Consider the following 18434-nt stretch of genomic DNA (forward strand, 5'->3'; position numbering starts at 1 on the left):
GGTGAAGGAAACAAAGATCCCTTAATAGTAAGATGTCTCACTCGTAATAAACTGCCCACTCTTACAGAGAGTCAGACACATTTGAAATATATGAAAGAAATTTGCATGCGTTAAGGCACAATTTCACACAAATAAACATCATCACACCAACATCTTAGCTTGAGCCTCACAAATAGCCATCTGCTGACCACAGCAGCAAACACATTTACACAATAGTATTAAAAAACAAATAAGGCTAAGCATAAGTTCCCATATTACCATAATACACATTAATGAATACATCTGTTTTTTTTTTCACAGTTGTATATTTGTCAAAAAACAGTTTTTACGTGTTAACAATAAAAAATGAAATACAAAATTAACAGAATAAAGGTTTAAACAACATCTACCCCGCTTTGAATGGAAGAGAAATTGTGATAAAGTGTTTTGGTTCATCAATATTATCTAGTATTTATTTCACTTAAATGTAATGTTTTATTTTTTTAAATAAGGGTTAAAAACGTGCTCTTAGATTTTGCTTAGAGCTAGAAAACAATCAAACAAGAACCTACAGAACTGCCTGTTTGTAGGCTCTTTGATATCTCCGACAGAGTGGAGCATCTTCCCGCCTCTTGTCCCTCTAACATCTCAGCTGTCATTACACGAATTACTGTTATCTCTTTGGTTTCGTGAACTGCACTGAGTATTCGTGGTTACCGTGGCAATTGCACAGGTAAGCAAGGTGTGACCCTCACCCTAATATTACTTTTCAACGTATTACTTCAAAATGATTTATAACACTACCATTAGAATCCCGCTGGAGTTATTTAGGTGTAAGTTAGCAAACGTAGGCAGAGACGAGGAAGTTACACTGCAGTGAACGTAACGTCACGTTAAATGCTAGTGGACGCTAGTTACTAGTTAGCATGTTTAAGTGTAGCTTCAGCGCTATGTACAATATGATACAGCCAATAAAGGCTAGATAAGTGTAATATAAAGACCTACTACAGTGTAATAACTCATTCAAGGAAGCTAAAGTGACTTCAAAATACCCTACTAACTTTCTGTTGCATTAGCAAATTGTATAATTTCAACTATTGGCAACCAAAGGAAAGTCACCTTAAGTTAATGCCATTGTATATTGGTTAATGTCTCCCTATTGCTATTGGGGAGGACATTTAGACATCACAACTTTTGGAAAATGAACCCTTTATTTTCTAGTTTCCTGTTATGTATTGGAGAAAAACAGGTAGTAAACCATCAATGGTACATATTGTTATTATGTGGTTTTTTTCATCAAAAATGTCTATTACCTCATTATCTAACTATATCGTTGACATGGTTGTGTTCATTTCGAGTTGATTGCTAATAAAAAGGGTTAATTGTTGTAACCTTAACATGTTTTCATCACAGGTTGTTTGGTGTGTAAACATCTGACTGAAGCCAAAGATGGTCAGGGCGGGTGGTAAGTATATCCCCCTTTTAAGAAATACAGCATACGCCATAGTACAACACGATTGGAAAGTATTTTGTGGTGTTATTATGAAATGTTGATTCATTTGTCTATCTTTTTATTGCAGGTATTTTGAAGATTGCGGCGCTCGTATTTGCGTTTCTGCTAGCTGTCTTTCTGGCTTTTCAACTGCTGGAGATTAACATGGACTTCAATCTGAGCAGTGTGATCTGTGAGTAACATTCGCTGTAGTAAAATCACAACGTTCAACAGTGCCCTGAGGTGCTCCATCAAAAGAATGAACTGGGAGAGTTATCAGTTGTAAAGGAAACACGAAACCTGTTCAAACAGTTATTGTGAAGGGGGGATTTCAGTCATTTCTCTAAGATATGCCCTTGTGTTTCCTATAACACAAGGGCATTTCAGAAACCAAATATATTATTTGTTGAGAGAGGGAGTAGTCATACAGAGCTGCGTTTGAATGAGCATTATTGAGCTGTCGATGGATAATTAAGCAATAGCTCACGACAGGCCGTGGTATATGCTCATTTTATAAAACGGACAAGTAAAATCAAGCAATCTGATTGGTTCTTAGCCGTGGTATACTGAGCGTATACCACGGGTAGAATTGTAAGTTACTTTTCACAACAACTCAGTATCCCTCCGCGTCTGAGATAAACAGTATACAGTTGGGCTGAAAAGCAAACTGCCTGCAGTTTGCTTTTCAAACTGGAACAAGAAAGCAGCGGAGAAGTAACGGGGCAGAAACCCTCCTTTTTACGCAACGGTCCAGACATAGACATCAAACGGCAAAAACATATTCAGTGTGCAGTTCCTTTGGCATTAGGGCAGGGATATCTAGATACTTTCCAAGGTGCGACATCATGAATTGTGCTACTTTTAAAGCAAGCAACGATGTTTTCAAATCTGTAATCAAAAAGGTCCGCAAACACATTTAAGATTAACTTCCACCTCCGGGGGGGGGGGTCTTACTATGGAGGAGTGGATTGAGGAGTGCCTATCTCCAGAACAAAAAGCACCTAAACGACGACATGTAGAGCTACGTGAAGAGCAGGTAGACCAACTGGAAAAGTATCACCATTCAAAAGCTTTCTGATGCGGGTCTTGAAACAAAGCAGAGAAATTATGACCGTTAGTGGCCACAGGTGCGAAAGCTCTCTCCAGAGCTACTGGAAGCCGAATCTCGGGGACCGGAGAAAGTGGAGCAATATTCTCGCCACGCCAAGCAACAGCCTAGAACAACCTCAGCCTATACAAGTAACCACGTAAGCCATGCTACTGATGCTGGACAGTTTTTCAGTGGGTGCACAATAAACGGCAACATACACTAATGTAAATAAATAGCCAAATAATGGATCAACGCTCTCTGTCTAATATGTTCGCTAGCTGTTGTTAGTGTTGTTGCATAGCAACCACCTCGCACTATGTTTCGTGCAGAAGGCAACGGAGGGACTATTTTATTTTGAACATCATTATTTAATAATAACAACTATTTAAATTAGAGTGTGTATTTTTCTTTCATATTGCCACACTTGGTAACCGTTTTATAAAAGCAATAGCTCACTTCAGGCCGTGATATATGCTCATTATATCACAGCTAAGGGGGTTGTCGACCCTCCGCTTCGCGTCGGGCCGAACCACGCCCCTTAGCTGTGATATAATGAGCATATACCACGGCCTGTCGTGAGCTATTGCTTAAATATCACAGCTAAGGGGCGTGGTTCGGCCCGACGCGAAGCGGAGGGTCGACAACCCCCTTAGCTGTGATATAATGAGCATATATCACGGCCTGAAGTGAGCTATTGCTTTTATAAAACGGTTACCAAGTGTGGCAATATGAATGAAAAATACACACTCTAATTTAAATAGTTGTTATTATTAAATAATGATGTTCAAAATAAAATAGTCCCTCCGTTGCCTTCTGCACGAAACATAGTGTGAGGTGGTTGCTATGCAACAACACTAACAACAGCTAGCGAACATATTAGACAGAGAGCGTTGATCCATTATTTGCCTATTTATTTACATTAATGTGTATGTTGCCGTTTATTGTGCACCCACTGAAAAACTGTCCAGCATCAGTAGCATGGCTTACGTGGTTACTTGTATAGGCTGAGGTTGTTCTAGGCCAGGGGTCTCCAACCTTTCTTCATCTGAGAGCTACTTTCAAAAAATGAAAGTGGCCAAGAGCTACTTGCATCACATCGCTTACATTTATTCACATAGCCCTCATCAGTTGAATTAAGCTATACTTTTTTTACACGTGTGAAATTGCAATACCTAAAGCTTATCAAAAATCTTAACTTCACATCAAGGTCCAAGAAAACGAAGATTTCTCACATATTATTATGGCCCACGTAATAAGTACATCACTTAACATTCACATAAGTGTCCTTAATCACCACCTTACAAGCATTTCACTCTTTTGTTAGTGAGATGAATGGCACTGGCAGTCCACCATACAGGTGTATGCTGGAGTGTACCCATTAGGTTCACTCTAATAGAGTCATTTAAATGTTCTTCAGTCAGTCTTGTTCTGTATTTAGATTTCATTCATGTCAGAAAAAGCTGCTTCACAAAGGTATGTAGAACAGAACCACATAAAGCAGACATTTTCAGTGCTGCTTGGTGAATGTTCTATAGTTTTCGGGGTCTACAAGGCTCCAGAAATGTTGTGAGTTTTGCTGAGACTTAAGCTGAACATTATTTTGGAGATCTCCACAGGATTGACACTGAACAGTTGTTCAGCCATCTTTTTCTTCTTCTTCTTCGTCTTGACATTAAATTATAAACCATAATAAATCAATTGTATAGGTCTAGCCTCCCTATATCTGTGTGTGAAAATGGTTCCATCCTCAAAAACAAAAGACTAATGCTTCTGCAGTCTAGCTGCAGCTTCTAGCTACGGTCTTCTGTTAAAAAAAAGACACTGAATGTCCTGAATGTGGCATCACACACAGGACTTAAGTCTGAACACAGCAGACAACAGGAGTATTTACAACAGCATTATAAAAACAAAAATAGTGCATGTGGGTGCACACTTACATTCTCTGTCTTACTGTTACATAAATCCCATGAATGTATGAGATTAGGTTAGCTTCATCATATCTCAATCAGTGATTAAGTGAATAATAAAGTTTCTATCGGGTCACTATCAGCCTGTCACTCATTATTTTCAGGGAGGGGGCGGGGTTTGGAGGAACGGAGAGGAGACGGTGATCGCGGAAGCTTTATTCCTGCCTTCAAACTTTACACAAGTATTTATCAACTGAAAATAGCAAGAGGACATTCATACTCTGCAATCCAAGACTTGATTAAATCCACCAAAAACCTGACATGACGATAACGAGTGTTTTTCAAAAAACACAAATCCCTCCCTGTGTCTCTGAGCCGCAGCGACAGGGCCTGATTCAGAGCGGGTCATTCTGCTGTTGGTTCTGGACTGGTGTTGGTGGAGAAAGCAGACTGCTCCGTGTGTGGTGTCGCTGTGCTGCTGTCACGTCTGTTCCTAGATCTCTGCGTCACCGACCATTTGATATTCGTGTGACAGAAACAATTCTAAAATAAAAAAACGTTATTGTCCAGCCGCGGCCGAAAAATCAATAAGCAACCTTACTACGCTATAATCGATAATCGAGCGGCGAGCTACTGAAAAGCTGCCCGCGAGCTACCGGTAGCTCGCGATCGACGTGTTGGAGAGCCCTGTTCTAGGCTGTTGCTTGGCGTGGCGAGAATATTGCTCCACTTTCTCCGGTCCCCGAGATTCGGCTTCCAGTAGCTCTGGAGAGAGCTTTCGCACCTGTGGCCACTAACGGTCATAATTTCTCTGCTTTGTTTCAAGACCCGCATCAGAAAGCTTTTGAATGGTGATACTTTTCCAGTTGGTCTACCTGCTCTTCACGTCGCTCTACATGTCGTCGTTTAGGTGCTTTTTGTTCTGGAGATAGGCACTCCTCAATCCACTCCTCCATAGTAAGACACCCCCCCCCCCCGGAGGTCGAAGTTAATCTTAAATGTTTTTGCGGACCTTTTTGATTACAGATTTGAAAACATCGTTGCTTGCTTTAAAAGTAGCACAATTCATTATGTCAAACCTTGGAAAGTATCTAGATATCCCTGCCCTAATGCCAAAGGAACTGCACACTGAATATGTTTTTGCCGTTTGATGTCTATGTCTGGACCGTTGCGTAAAAAGGAGGGTTTCTGCCCCGTTACTTCTCCGCTGCTTTCTTGTTCCAGTTTGAAAAGCAAACTGCAGGCAGTTTGCTTTTCAGCCCAACTGTATACTGTTTATCTCAGACGCGGAGGGATACTGACTTGTTGTGAAAAGTAACTTACAATTCTACCCGTGGTATACGCTCAGTATACCACGGCTAAGAACCAATCAGATTGCTTGATTTTACTTGTCCGTTTTATAATCTCCTATAACCTATATACTTTTTTGCTTTTCAGCGAGATCTATGCCAGTGAATGAACCATGTAAGTATTGTTACATTTGTATTATTTCCTCTTTTTACTTGTTTCTTAATGTCTGATACTTCTGATGCAAGTTCCTCCTTTTTTTGTTTCCTTTTTTAAATTCTTTCTTTACCACTTGATGCATGAATGGTAATAATGAGCCTCACACAGACAAAAGAAGCCCTGCACATTTGAATGTTTTGTTCTTAGCTTAGTGCTTTAGTGTAAATAGATTCCCTTTGGTTAAGTAAAGGATAAACCGTTGCTTTTTATTCTCCCTGTGTCTGCACCTGTTTGTGTATAGGCGTATGTGATCCACTTGTTACCAGACTATGAGCTAACTGGTGCGTGTTGTGTCAATTATTTTTCATTCACAGCAATTAAGCCGTTGAAGTACAAGTGTGGGATGTCCAAGTTGTGTCCCGCTGGACACTTGGCCTTCAAGATGGCGAGTGGAGCAGCCAGTGTGGTGGGGCCCAGGATCTGCCTGGACGACAAACTGTACGTGAACGGCTAAAATGATTGGTCGTGCTTTTTACAGTACTACTATTATGGATTTTTTGTCAAAGCACTTAAGATAGTCATTGCTATCGGGATGTTAAGAGCATTCCATGGAATATAACAAAAAGTGTATCTCGAGCCGGTTTCTCAAACTTACCTACCCCACCTTTAAACTAGGTTTTATTTGTCATCAAGATACTTTATTGATCCCAATTTGGGAAATGTTTCCACCACAGAAGCATAAATGAGACATCGCACATCAATGAGAAGTAAATACAATAAAAAACATTAAAGTTATACATAACAGCAGTAGAAGATAAACAAAATACGCAAACATATATACCGGTACATACCAGTAATGTAGGATATCTATAGAGTATACATATTGAATACACAATATAAAGGCAGTACATTATGGTTGTCCAGCCTATCAAACTCCCAAAATGTAAACATTGAATACAATATACACTTTACAGTTTACATTTGAGTTAGCAGAAAAATTACGGTTTTCATTTCAATTTGAATCCTCGAGGGACCACTTTAAAAAAAATAAAATACAAATGAGTGAATTTGTGATTTGAGTGGGATATAATTCAACAAAGAGCAAATCACTAGTTGAATTTGTTAACATTTGCATACTTGTCATAGTAGCTTATCCACATAGCCCTAGGTGTTGTTTTCTTTGCAACAGCTTTCAATGTAAATACAATAGCAGGGTATATGCAGGAATCCTGAAGTCAAATGTAATACCTTTTAAGACCCCGCGGACACCCTGAATAGACTGCAGCTCCCTTTGATTAAAGTGTTGATATCATCATTTTCATGATAAATCATTTATGGAGCAAAAACGTCAAATATTGGTTTGAACTTCTCAAATGTGAGGATTTAAAGGTTCTCGTAAAAATAATGAATTGTAAATCTTGCACATGATGAGTGAGTCGTGTTGGTCAGACATAAAAATACATTTGAAAATATCTTGAAGATGAAATCATTCATTACTGAATAGCGAAACATGACCAACAATAATACAAACGTAAAATATAGTACATGAAATGATCATGACAGTTCTCATTAGTTGCAGCCTATTGTATTTTATGACATTTTTAAAACGCTATCCATTATCAAGTGTTCAAAAGTTCTGACCTAATGTTTGATAAAGATGGCAAACTGATATGCACCAAGTCTGGGAACATATCTCTTCATACACATGTATTAAAACAGTTTATAACACAATAATGTACCTCTGAGGCATGACTTCATCACACGTTTATATTTCAAAATAAACACATGTGTTCTCTTCTCATTGTCATCCATTGTTTTATGTTAGATTAATGAGCGGAGTGAAGAACAACGTGGGGAGAGGAATCAACATCGCCCTGATAAATGGTAACATTATCAGAGTTCCATGCCTCAAGGAAACTGCTGCTGATAGCAAATCAATACTGCAGCAGTTCAACACCAGTGCCACGACAAATGTAGCCATTTGATGTGCTAAACCTATGATAGACAGCAATAAACCACCTCCAAGATTGCGTGATATAACTATGAGTTTAATGTCACATTTGCTTCAACCCGATATATTTCTACCCCACAGGGAAAACAGGGGACCTTATCAACACAGCGTTTTTTGATATGTGGGGTGGAGGTGAGTGCATTTGAAATCATCATAAAACAAATATATACTGTATAAAAGCATTGTATTAACCATCTTAATTACCAACCTTGTGCAGATGTGGCTCCGCTTATTAAGTTAGTGAAGGGAATTGAGGATGGGACGATCGTGATGATGGCCTCCTTCGATGATGCTGCAACAAAGTAAGTATACTGTTTAGATTCTTGTTGCCTAGCTGTCTCTATTATCGGCTGGGATGTGGCCATGACATAATATCTGTCTTCTTTGTTCTGTAGACTCAACGATGAGGCCAGGAAGCTCATTGCTGATCTGGGAAGCTCGATCGTCAGTAACTTGGGATTCCGTGATAACTGGATCTTTGTAGGAGGGAAAGGCATCAAGACCAAGAGTCCATTTGAGCAGGTAACATGACCCACACATGGTTACATCTACTGGGCAGTTTGAAAGTAACAACGACAGTATCATTTGTCTGGAAACAACTGTAAATGTTGACATTTAACAGAAGAACTTGTTCCCAAATCAGCCGTACCACAGATATAACTATTAAAGTTTACTCTACCAGCAAATCCACAACCCATACGCCTATAAGGAACATATCAGTATTTGCACAACAATTGGACGGAACACTTAACATCAACATTTCCTAAAGAGCTCCTGTGGCCTGTACTACGAAGCAGGATTTTCGGTTAGCGAGGTAACTTCAGGGTCATAATATATTTCCTTATCTGTGTCAGCTTATCGAGACTTATCTGTATCTGGCCGTGCAACACGTATTGTCACATACTGTAGGCAGAAGTATTATTTTAAGTAAACACATTAAGTTGACGAAACACTCGAGTCAAATGTAATTAAAGTCAGATCCACTCGTGTCTTAGGTGCTTGCCCCACGGGAACGCATACGGCCGTTTGAGTAACTGTTTAGTGTCATATAGACCGTTCTGCCACACTAGGACGACCGAATATGACAGTAAACAACTGCGGTAACGATAACGGGTCCCAAGGTGGATAGCACGGCATACGCACCGCTCTGGGGGGTCCAACGGCTCCGTGTGTAGGACCTATACGATCATTTTGTGATAATGATGACGCAATAGCCCCGCCTCTCCCCACCTCTGCTGCTCACCGTCAAAGTAAACTGCACACTGAATTCAGATTATTTATCTTTCTCTCGATATGGACATAAACGCGAGTGGAGTCTAATCTGACAGGACGGAGACACGCAGCTCCTCCCGCTGTGATGCAGCGGGAGCAAAACACACACTTCAAGTCAGATCATCACCCTTAGCTATTTTAATTACCTCTCAAACTACCTAAAGTTATAAATATGTTTATTTTTACTGTCGGCCGGGTCACTCATTACAGGATCAGCTGCTGCATGAGACAGACACTGACGCTGTCAGAAGAGAGGGAGGAAAAAGAGAGGCTCCATGTATTTTATGATTATATATCATTATATCGTCGTTATTCATTTGTTTTAAAGCTCAACAAATAACAAAGAAGACCTTTGTCCGGCACTTTTATAATTTTGTGCGGAAGATTTAAACTTTAACACACGTTGACCGGCGAAAAACTCTGCCCGGTTCCCTCGGCCCCCACTACGGTGAATAAACAGAAGGGTAACCATGACAACCATGCTTCTTCGCTGCTTTTGTGGAGGAAGTTACAGCGCCACGTACAGGCTCGGCATATGTACTGCAACGTTTTCCAGCGGTTGGAGCTAAGCGGAGCTGTCTCGTGTGAACAGACACTATCCGGTGTATATTGCGTGTGGACGGAAGCTTTTTTGCGATTGCGTTAATCCTATGCGTTTTGCCGTAAGCGTCCTCGTGGGGCAAGCACCTTAGACGGGGCAGTGATATCATAAAACTGTTGATGTACGCATTCAAACACTGTAGTTTTTTACCAGCTGTTCTGTATTCACCCTGCAGTAGCAACTATGTTGCTTTTATCCTGGATTAAGTGTTTAAGTCATTTTTCAAGTTTAACTTCTTCATATTTGTCTAACACGATGGTTTACTTTTCATTCAGGAAGTATGACGCTGCGCTGTCAGTACGCTTCTCCATGTTTGTGATTGGTCAAATGTTGCTAACCCCGCCCCTTTCGCGTGAACGCGCTCTCAGCCGGACAGAGAAACCCTGGGTTGATTTAACGAGTTGATAACCAGCGTCGTAGGACCGCTTAGCGAGATCGCGTTTGTTAGGATTAGTTAAGCCAGATAACTCGGAGATATCCAGGGTCTGTTGAACTGGCTTCGTAGTACAGGGCACTGGTCAAGTCGACTCTATGAGGCTGCCGTCATCACTCTGATTTTTCAGCATGTAAGCAAAACAGCGCAATAAAAGAGAAATATAGGCGAGGAAAACAAACAATCGACTCAGGTCAAAAGGGTACACACGCTTCATATTGGTCTCATTTGATCACACTAATACACAGATTGAAATATGTGAAACACCTAATAAACACAATGTATCCGAGGGCAGCCCTGTGTTTAAACTACCTGGGGGAAACATCCCATCCTGCAGGCAATATGGTAATGACTGTGAGAACACAAGAGCTGGTGAAATCCCAGAACACCTGGGACTCAGAGGCTGCTGCTGGCCTTTCATTAGCTGGTTAAAACAGCCCCTTCACATCAGCTGTCTGGCAGTATCATTTATTATTTCTGTCATGGCCTGTCTGATCAGGAGACAGTAGCCATTGGAGTTGACGTTACAAACGATGTGTGTTGTGTTTCCCTCCCCAGCATATAAAGAACAGTGCAGACACCAACAAGTTTGAGGGATGGCCCGAGGTGTTGGAGATGGAAGGCTGCGTGCCTCAGAGGCAGGACTAAGGACCACCACCCCCCCTATCCCCTACACCTCCCATACATTCCCGTTCCAATGAGACTCTTTAAGTGGTTACACTTGTTTGGGCGGATAAAGGTCATTCTTACAGCTCTCACCCCAAAGCTTCAACCGTACCTACCAGAACAAAATCACTCGCTGCTGTGAACCCGTTCCTCTGTATTGAAACCATGATGTAGTCTGGATTCAGGTGTTTGGAACTAGATGGTAGAGAGCACTGATTTAAAGGGAATTACCTTTGATTATTGGCTTACTATCGGTGAGGCCCAAAGACTTGATAGTGTTGCATTATTGCACTGTTGCAGAGGGAAATGAAGCCACATTTCCTTAACCTGTCGCCTGCCTTAATCTCATTTTCTTATTCCTGGTTTTTAAACAAACATGACTTTGTGATTTATGCTGTTCCTTTAAGAGTTTGCGGTAAGAAAATTATTATTAACAGGGTTTGAAGACGTCATGATATTAAACCAAATGTACCAAATTCACTGTGAAATTTGTAAATATTTGTTTAGAGGAGCCTTTGAGAATATAAAGACCCAAACTAAATGAACGTCGTAATAATAATATAATTTCATAAAATAAATGATATTGTTAGCAGTGTGTGTATGTGTGTGAGTGGATTAAAGCGTTATTTCTTTGTGCCTGTGAGTCTAGTACGGCTATGTCGTTTTGTATTTGCATTTACAGTACAGTAGACATCGTCACTGTGCAAACTGAACAATCAGTACCTAGGAGTTAATCATTAGTCTGTTTCATCTTGCCTTTCTGTCAGCCACATTCAAAGAAGTTCCCCTCAGACAGGTGTGTCTGGTGGTGATAGCAAAGTTATGAGTAAAATCCACACCCTGTGTTGTTCATTTTTGTAATCTAAAACGTATTTTACCCACCCACCAGTCTTACTTTGAGTTTGCACTTTATACAAAAGCCTTTTAAGCAGTAGTACTTCACAGCGTTAAGAAGCAATTTTGTAAAGTAAAACAGTCTGTAACTCCTTGTGTTTCTTTTTTCTTAATTAATACAAATTTATAAAAATAAATGTCAACTAATGAGCGGCATTTAAAGGTTGGCATTACCATCTTATGGCTGAACCATACTTATAATTGGCAATCAATTAAATTCATTTCAAACACTTCTGCAGTTATGTTTGTAATTTTTCTTTATATAATATTCAGTGCATCTTTTTATATAACCTTAAAACTGTAATGAGCACAGAGCAAAGGAAAATATGATTCAGTCCATAAAATATGGCTCACCTCTACTGTGTCATTTAGGACTCAGCTAATCTTTTAATATGATTTTCTTCAGCAGTCATTTTTAACCAGTGACTCACAAGTTGTGCAATTCCTTCATCATTTTATCCTCTACTTGTTTTAATATTCTTCAAAATAAAATCTCAAGTGTCACTAAACTGGACCATGCTGTCATATTGTGCAAGAAAGAGTCTTAATGTTGACCAGCAGAGGGCGGCATTGCCTTATTTAGTTTTGTGTCCTGCTGTTGTTCCTAGGCTACAGTATGTGTTTGAAGTTGTTCCTTAATAGATCCATTTCTATGTATTTCATTAAAGTCAACAACCCCAGCACCTGATTTTGCTCGGTAAAAAAAAGAAGAAGCTAAATAAGAACTTGGTCTTATTTTAACAATTTAACATTGCCTTTGTTTTCACAATATGTACGCCAAATATGATCAGAAATACATGCTGTGTGTATCAGTTGAGATATTATGAATTATGCTTATGATGTCCTTACTGTGTTTGTTTATGTACAGTTTGTACATTTGACTTTTTATCCACTTCTGCTACAACTTACCATAACAGGATGGACACAACCTACGCAAAAACCTCACACAAAGTCTTTACTCAGAGTACATTCAATATCTCCGCCTCCATCTACACTTTCACATAGCAGTAATCAGACAACTCTGACATGTACTTTCACTATCATTTGGAGTATTTCTGGTCACAAAGTACACGACTCCTCTCAAGGTTTGCCAGTGGTCTGACCTTCTGATTCCCCGTCACAGAGCTCTTAGTGAAAAAACACGCCGATGCTCCCCCTCTGATCTCATCGGAGCCCCTTGCACGACATCCCTCTGACATCCCATATCCCCATGTGTGTTTATGTAAGGGAGAGCATTTGTTTGGCAGCTGTTACATATATTGTTTATACAGAATATTGCATGTGGCCCAGTTAGAGAGGTACATGCCTGGGATGCTTTAAAGTAGTGTGTGTGTGTGTGTGTGTGTGTGTGTGTGTGTGTGTGTGTGTGTGTGTGTGTGTGTGTGTGTGTATAGTGATGTAGGCTGAATCTCCTCTCCTGTGTTTCCGCGCTGAGAAATGAGGTGTGGGAGTGTATCGGCTCCAGCTCGTCTTATATAAGACACGCTATATGATGCATTATTTATCAACATATATTCCATCCCATAAACCTATGATGATGAGATATCCCGTGGGAGCCTGAGGGCAGAGCTGCACAAACGCAGGAGGACTATGGCGGATAGCGGGCTCTCACGAACCAGGAGAAGGGGGTGATTTTTTTGTTTTCCTAGAGTAGAAGAAGTTCTTTTCTTTCTCCCCCCTCTCTCTGCATGCTTCCCAAAATAAATCTGTGCACAAAACAAAAGAGCTCGCTCTCAAAGAAGCTTAACTTTATTTTGCTTGGCCTCGATGTGACCTCTGACCCCTCACCTCTGCTCTTTCCCACCCTGACCAAGCCACCCTCCTGCTTCTGTTTGCTGCAAAACAACTCCTCAACTTAGGGTGAACTTTTTGACGTAAATGCGTTTCATATTAGCTTGGTCGCCCTTCTTCTGTTACTAAAGCACACTCAATTCTTAAATGACATACCCTGCAAACCATATGTCTGATGTTGACTGCACAGCTAACACAATTAAAGCTGACCACTGCTTAACACATCAAAATGTACACAAACTTACACAATAAACCTTTACCCTGTGGTTCAGCTGACCAAAACTCATACAATCAATAAGTGCAATAAAGATGCAAACATGCATTTACATCTGTTTCAATTAAGCCAAAAACATCTGAAGTGCTGGTGCATTAGCTTCAAACAGGCGAAACCTTGTAACTGCAACCATTTTCTTTTTTTATTTGATGGCCAAGATGCAAAACAGGTGGGTTTTCAGTTGATGACACAATATGTGTAGGCTCTCAGCTGTCCTGATATTAATTGTGTCTCCGCACAAAACCCAAGAGGCACTTTATCCACCTCTGCACCAAACGTGACTCAAACATGACTCATCCAGTACATGTAGGAACATCCTACACAAAGCCCACTGGTGGTCAGAGGTGATATTGCAGTATAGTACAGTCTGTTCTCCTTTGAGTGTTTTTGCAATACACCTTCTGGCCAGCAATGGCAGCACTGAGCACAAAGCTGCTTCCTCTCTCGAGTCGTGAGTGAACTTTGCAGCTCCTTTTTTTATGCATATATTTAACGTGGTTATTTATCTGATTGAACACATCAAAATAAGTTTGCTTGTCATGCTGAGTCAGTTTGTGCAAACACTTTTTATACATGCGTGGCTGTAGTACAGTCAGTACATTCATTTGGGTGACACTTGGCTAAGATGACTTTTCAGGCTTACAATTGGACATGCTTCAACATTGATGTTATGACAGAGATATGATAAAGAGGTATTAGATAGATTGAGACTATATCAGACCCATTTTGTCCCAAGAGTTTTCTTTTTAGCATTCTTTTTGTAAATATATTCTTTAAAATCTTCAGTTTCCCCCTTGTGTACGCCCAGCTCTGCACATTAACCCTCCTCCTCCCTCCAACTTCTGCCACAACTGTTTCTTTCAAGCTCCTCAACCCCCGCACTCAGGTCAAGTCTAGCCAGTGATATTCATAAGATAAGATGGGAATTTATTGTCATCTATAAAAAGGGGAATGTGCAGATATGAAAACAGGTACAGAAAAAGGGTATAGATAGTGAGCAAACATATGGTGCAATATAAATATAAATGCTGTTAATATAAATATAGGCAGTGTGGATAAATGTGAACAACTGTTAAATGCTTATAGTAAAAATATGTTTGTATACTCTGAGGATAAAAAAAATCACACATTTTCCTTGATGACTGTTCCACTAATCTACCTATTTTCTTAGAACCACCCAAAAAATGTAAAAGAAAATTGCGAACAATGACAATTTGAAGTGACAAATAATCAATAATAAGCTTTGAAGGTTCCAGAAATGACCAGCTGGTAGGGGGGTTATGGAGTCCTGTAGCTGGTTAAGACTGCACCCCCTGCTAAGATAATGTGTCGAGAGATAGTCTCAACTGGGAGTCAACTTAAAAATATCTGAACCACGCCTCTGTAGATATAGCAGGGAATGTGGAACTCGTTTTTAAATCCTCCATTTGCGTTCCGATCTCATGCCAGCAGTAATCCAGGCTGCTTTGCCAAACTTGTTTTGGTTGAGTTAGAACTGAATCCAGGAGACAAAACAGGGCTTTGTTTAGTCACAATTCTCAACACTGCCAGTCACTGCAGATCTTACGATTCTATGCAGAGATCCAGGAACCCCTTCCCCCTTTAACTTCACTAACGACCTCACTGCCCTTTTTTTCCGCCCCACCTCCAGCCCTATAATTGCCTTTCTAACCCACACACACATAAATCCAGACAGCTGTGTTTAGACTCAGTGGGTCTGTGGGAACTTCCTGCTGACCTCAGCACAGACAGGCTAACACCAAGCAGGCCACAGAGCCCTCCCTGGACCCATAGCTGATCAATAACAAACTAAATGCACACGCATAATCAAACTTCACAGAAAGAATCAGACAGAGCTGGTATGCATGGCAGTATATTTGAAGTATTGCCCTATACGCTCAGCTTTCTGTTGTTGTTGTTATGAAAGTACATGTGTTTTCTTTTTCTCCACCTAAACTTTTTTCTAGGAAACATAATCAAGTTTTTACAAGAAAACACGCTAAGCACTGAAACAGCACTAACCTTTTCACCCTCGTAATGGCCCACATGGTTCATACACAAATACACACACACACAGTCCCTCTGGTCCCGTGTGTTCAACAGAGCTCTCATTCATGGTCGCCATTCTGAATACTTCCAGCTCAGGGTCAGGAAGTCGAGGTTGATCTGATCCCTGCTGGTGAAAAATAGACACCTCCAGTTTTTTTACACACTTACACCCAATCCCCTCCCTCAAAGTGGTGTTTCTTTAGGTGCAAACTGTGCTCTGCAAAGTGTTGTTGTACTTTTTCACAGGATCATTTATGACATTGTAACAGGGAGGATTCCTATAATGTCAAACATGGGAATATAATTGTCTACAGATGTATATTTGTTGCTTTGTATTTAAAAGTGGCACATTTGTAAATCAGTGCCAGTAGTAAGGATAGCTTTCACACAGCTTTCAACATAGCGACAGCTGAGAGCTTTATAAACATCAGGTCCTCCTCTGTTTTAGATATGTAGTCCTGATGTTTACAAAACTAACTGATGTATGGAAACCTTTTATTTCAAGTCACTCTCTTTTTTTCTTGTTGTACTATTTGCTTTTTAGTGGCAGGACATTCATTCTGTTTACATTTGGACTAAAGTGCTTTTATACCTAAATTATCTAAGCCGTGCATTCAGACATTAGAGCATATAAAAGCTGTCTGGAAGAATAGGGTTAATGTAGCTGGCGGACTTTCACTCCCATGGCCACACAGTCTGCTTCATTCATTATGCAACTGAGTGTCTACAGTCCAGACAGCCCCACTATCACCCTGCAGGCTGGGATTAGTTCCCAGAGTAATACACAGTGCTTTTGGGCAGCAGAGCACTCGCCACTCCAATGGCTATCTTGTTTGTATTTCCAGCATTAAGTGGCTGAGATGATAATATACATGTGTACTTATTCTAAAAGCGATAAAGGAAAACAGTTAATACATTAACCAGAAGTGGGAGAAGTACTCAGATCTTGTACTCAAGTATCAGAGTGTAGGAATACTATGTTACAAGTTAAAGTCCTGCAATCAAAATGTAACTCTAGTAAAAGTTAAAAAGTATTTGCATCAAGATGTACTTAAAGTACCATAAGTAAAAGTAGTCATTGTGCAGATTGGTCCATTTCAGAATAATATATATGATATGTTTTATAATGATTGATCATTAAAGTGTTATCAAAGCTGGTAAAGGTGCAGCTAGTTTGAATGACTTTGTATACTGCAGGGTAGCTTGTGAATTTACTCCAGGTGGAACTAAAGTCTGATTTAAGAGTTGAATATAGTTCACATCATTAATCCAAATGTGCAAAGTAACTAAAGGTATTCAAGTAATGTGGTGGAGTAAAAGTACACCATTTATCTCTAAATGTAAAAAAGTAGCACACAATTGAAATACTCAAGTAAAGTAGACACACCTCAAAATTCTACTTAAAGTGGACCTATCATGCTATATTTGAATAATATAGTGTAGGACCATACCTATATAAGTCACTGTTCTAGTCAAATCAATGACTTGGACAAGACTTACTACACTGTTGTAAAAGTGTATGTGGCATAGCAAGTATTGGGCAGACCTGCACCCTTTTATGGGCTGTGGAGGCAAAGTTAAATTGGGATGTTTTTAAATCACTTTCTGGCATTGTTCCTGAGTGTGGAAGGAGAAAAAAGATCGTCCTCTAACTCAAAAATCAAGTCAAGAATGTTTTTTTTTTCTTAAACGTTTATATTTATAGCTTGAATCAATGCCACTACCACAGCATTTACAGCCTGAGCAACTTTCCAATATGTGTCCCTAGATGGTTATGAGTGTGTTAAAAACCCAACCACAACATTATAATAGCTTAAATAAAACAAATTAAATTGTTAATTATATATTTCTTAAGACAATTTGGGTTATCTACTGATAATTGTAACCTGCCTTCAACTGCAATGTGCTTTGGGAGGGACTCTTCCTTGTTAAACTTTTGTTTACTACTCTGAACTCAAGGAAAAATATGTTTACATTTAATTTTTTATATTTTCTGTGTACTCGAGAATAGCATAATTATCTCCCTGCCTCATAAAGTGTGTAGTTATTGGCATAGACAATAAGAGCGAGGAGTCCTTAAGATGAAAACACCCTACTCTGAAAAAACTTTGACTTAAATTAAAAATATGATGTCAACACATTTCACATAACTGTAGTTATCAGGTTCATTTAAACTTAATATTATTGCTTTCAACTAACCTAATACAGCTATGTGAAATCTGATATTGTATCTGTAAGCGTTTAGAGCTGTATTTTGTTTGACTTTGAACCAGTTTCTTCACCAGCAGCGTTGCATGCAACCTCAGAACTATAACCAAGTGGACCGTGAAAAAGATGTGAGCAGGGGGGCCCCCAGACGAGGGTGGGGTCCTATACCCCCGGGTCGGCCCTGCTTTGTGGTTCCTCTGGAGGCGATGTGTCAGATCATGTCCATATGTGGAGGGAGAAGTATTACGCATTGTAGTAGTTGCTGAATATATATTCTCCATGTTCCTATCCAATAAAGTATTTCTTTGGCTTCTTGTTTTC

At 39.8% G+C, this 18434-nt stretch overlaps 1 protein-coding gene across 3 annotated transcripts; it reads left to right on the plus strand.

The window, feature by feature from the left end:
- Nucleotides 1-625: 625 nt before the first annotated feature.
- On the plus strand, nt 626-12300 carry fam3c (FAM3 metabolism regulating signaling molecule C). 3 transcript variants are annotated; one of them, XM_034133618.1, is made up of 10 exons: nt 626-712; nt 1393-1444; nt 1560-1664; nt 5906-5932; nt 6289-6412; nt 7740-7798; nt 8007-8057; nt 8143-8227; nt 8321-8447; nt 10790-10879. In XM_034133618.1, the coding sequence occupies exons 2-10, from the start codon at nt 1429-1431 to the stop codon at nt 10877-10879; spliced, it is 684 nt and encodes a 227-aa protein (XP_033989509.1). In that variant the 5' UTR covers nt 626-712; nt 1393-1428. The 3 variants fall into 3 exon arrangements, with proteins under 3 accessions (XP_033989509.1, XP_033989511.1, XP_033989510.1); XM_034133620.1 differs by having other exon boundaries at nt 629-721; XM_034133619.1 differs by lacking the exon at nt 626-712 and having other exon boundaries at nt 1429-1444; nt 10790-12300.
- The last annotated feature ends 6134 nt before the right edge of the window (nt 12301-18434 follow it).

Source organism: Trematomus bernacchii, unplaced genomic scaffold (assembly GCF_902827165.1).
Source record: "Trematomus bernacchii unplaced genomic scaffold, fTreBer1.1, whole genome shotgun sequence".
NCBI classification, from domain to species: Eukaryota; Metazoa; Chordata; class Actinopteri; order Perciformes; family Nototheniidae; genus Trematomus; species Trematomus bernacchii.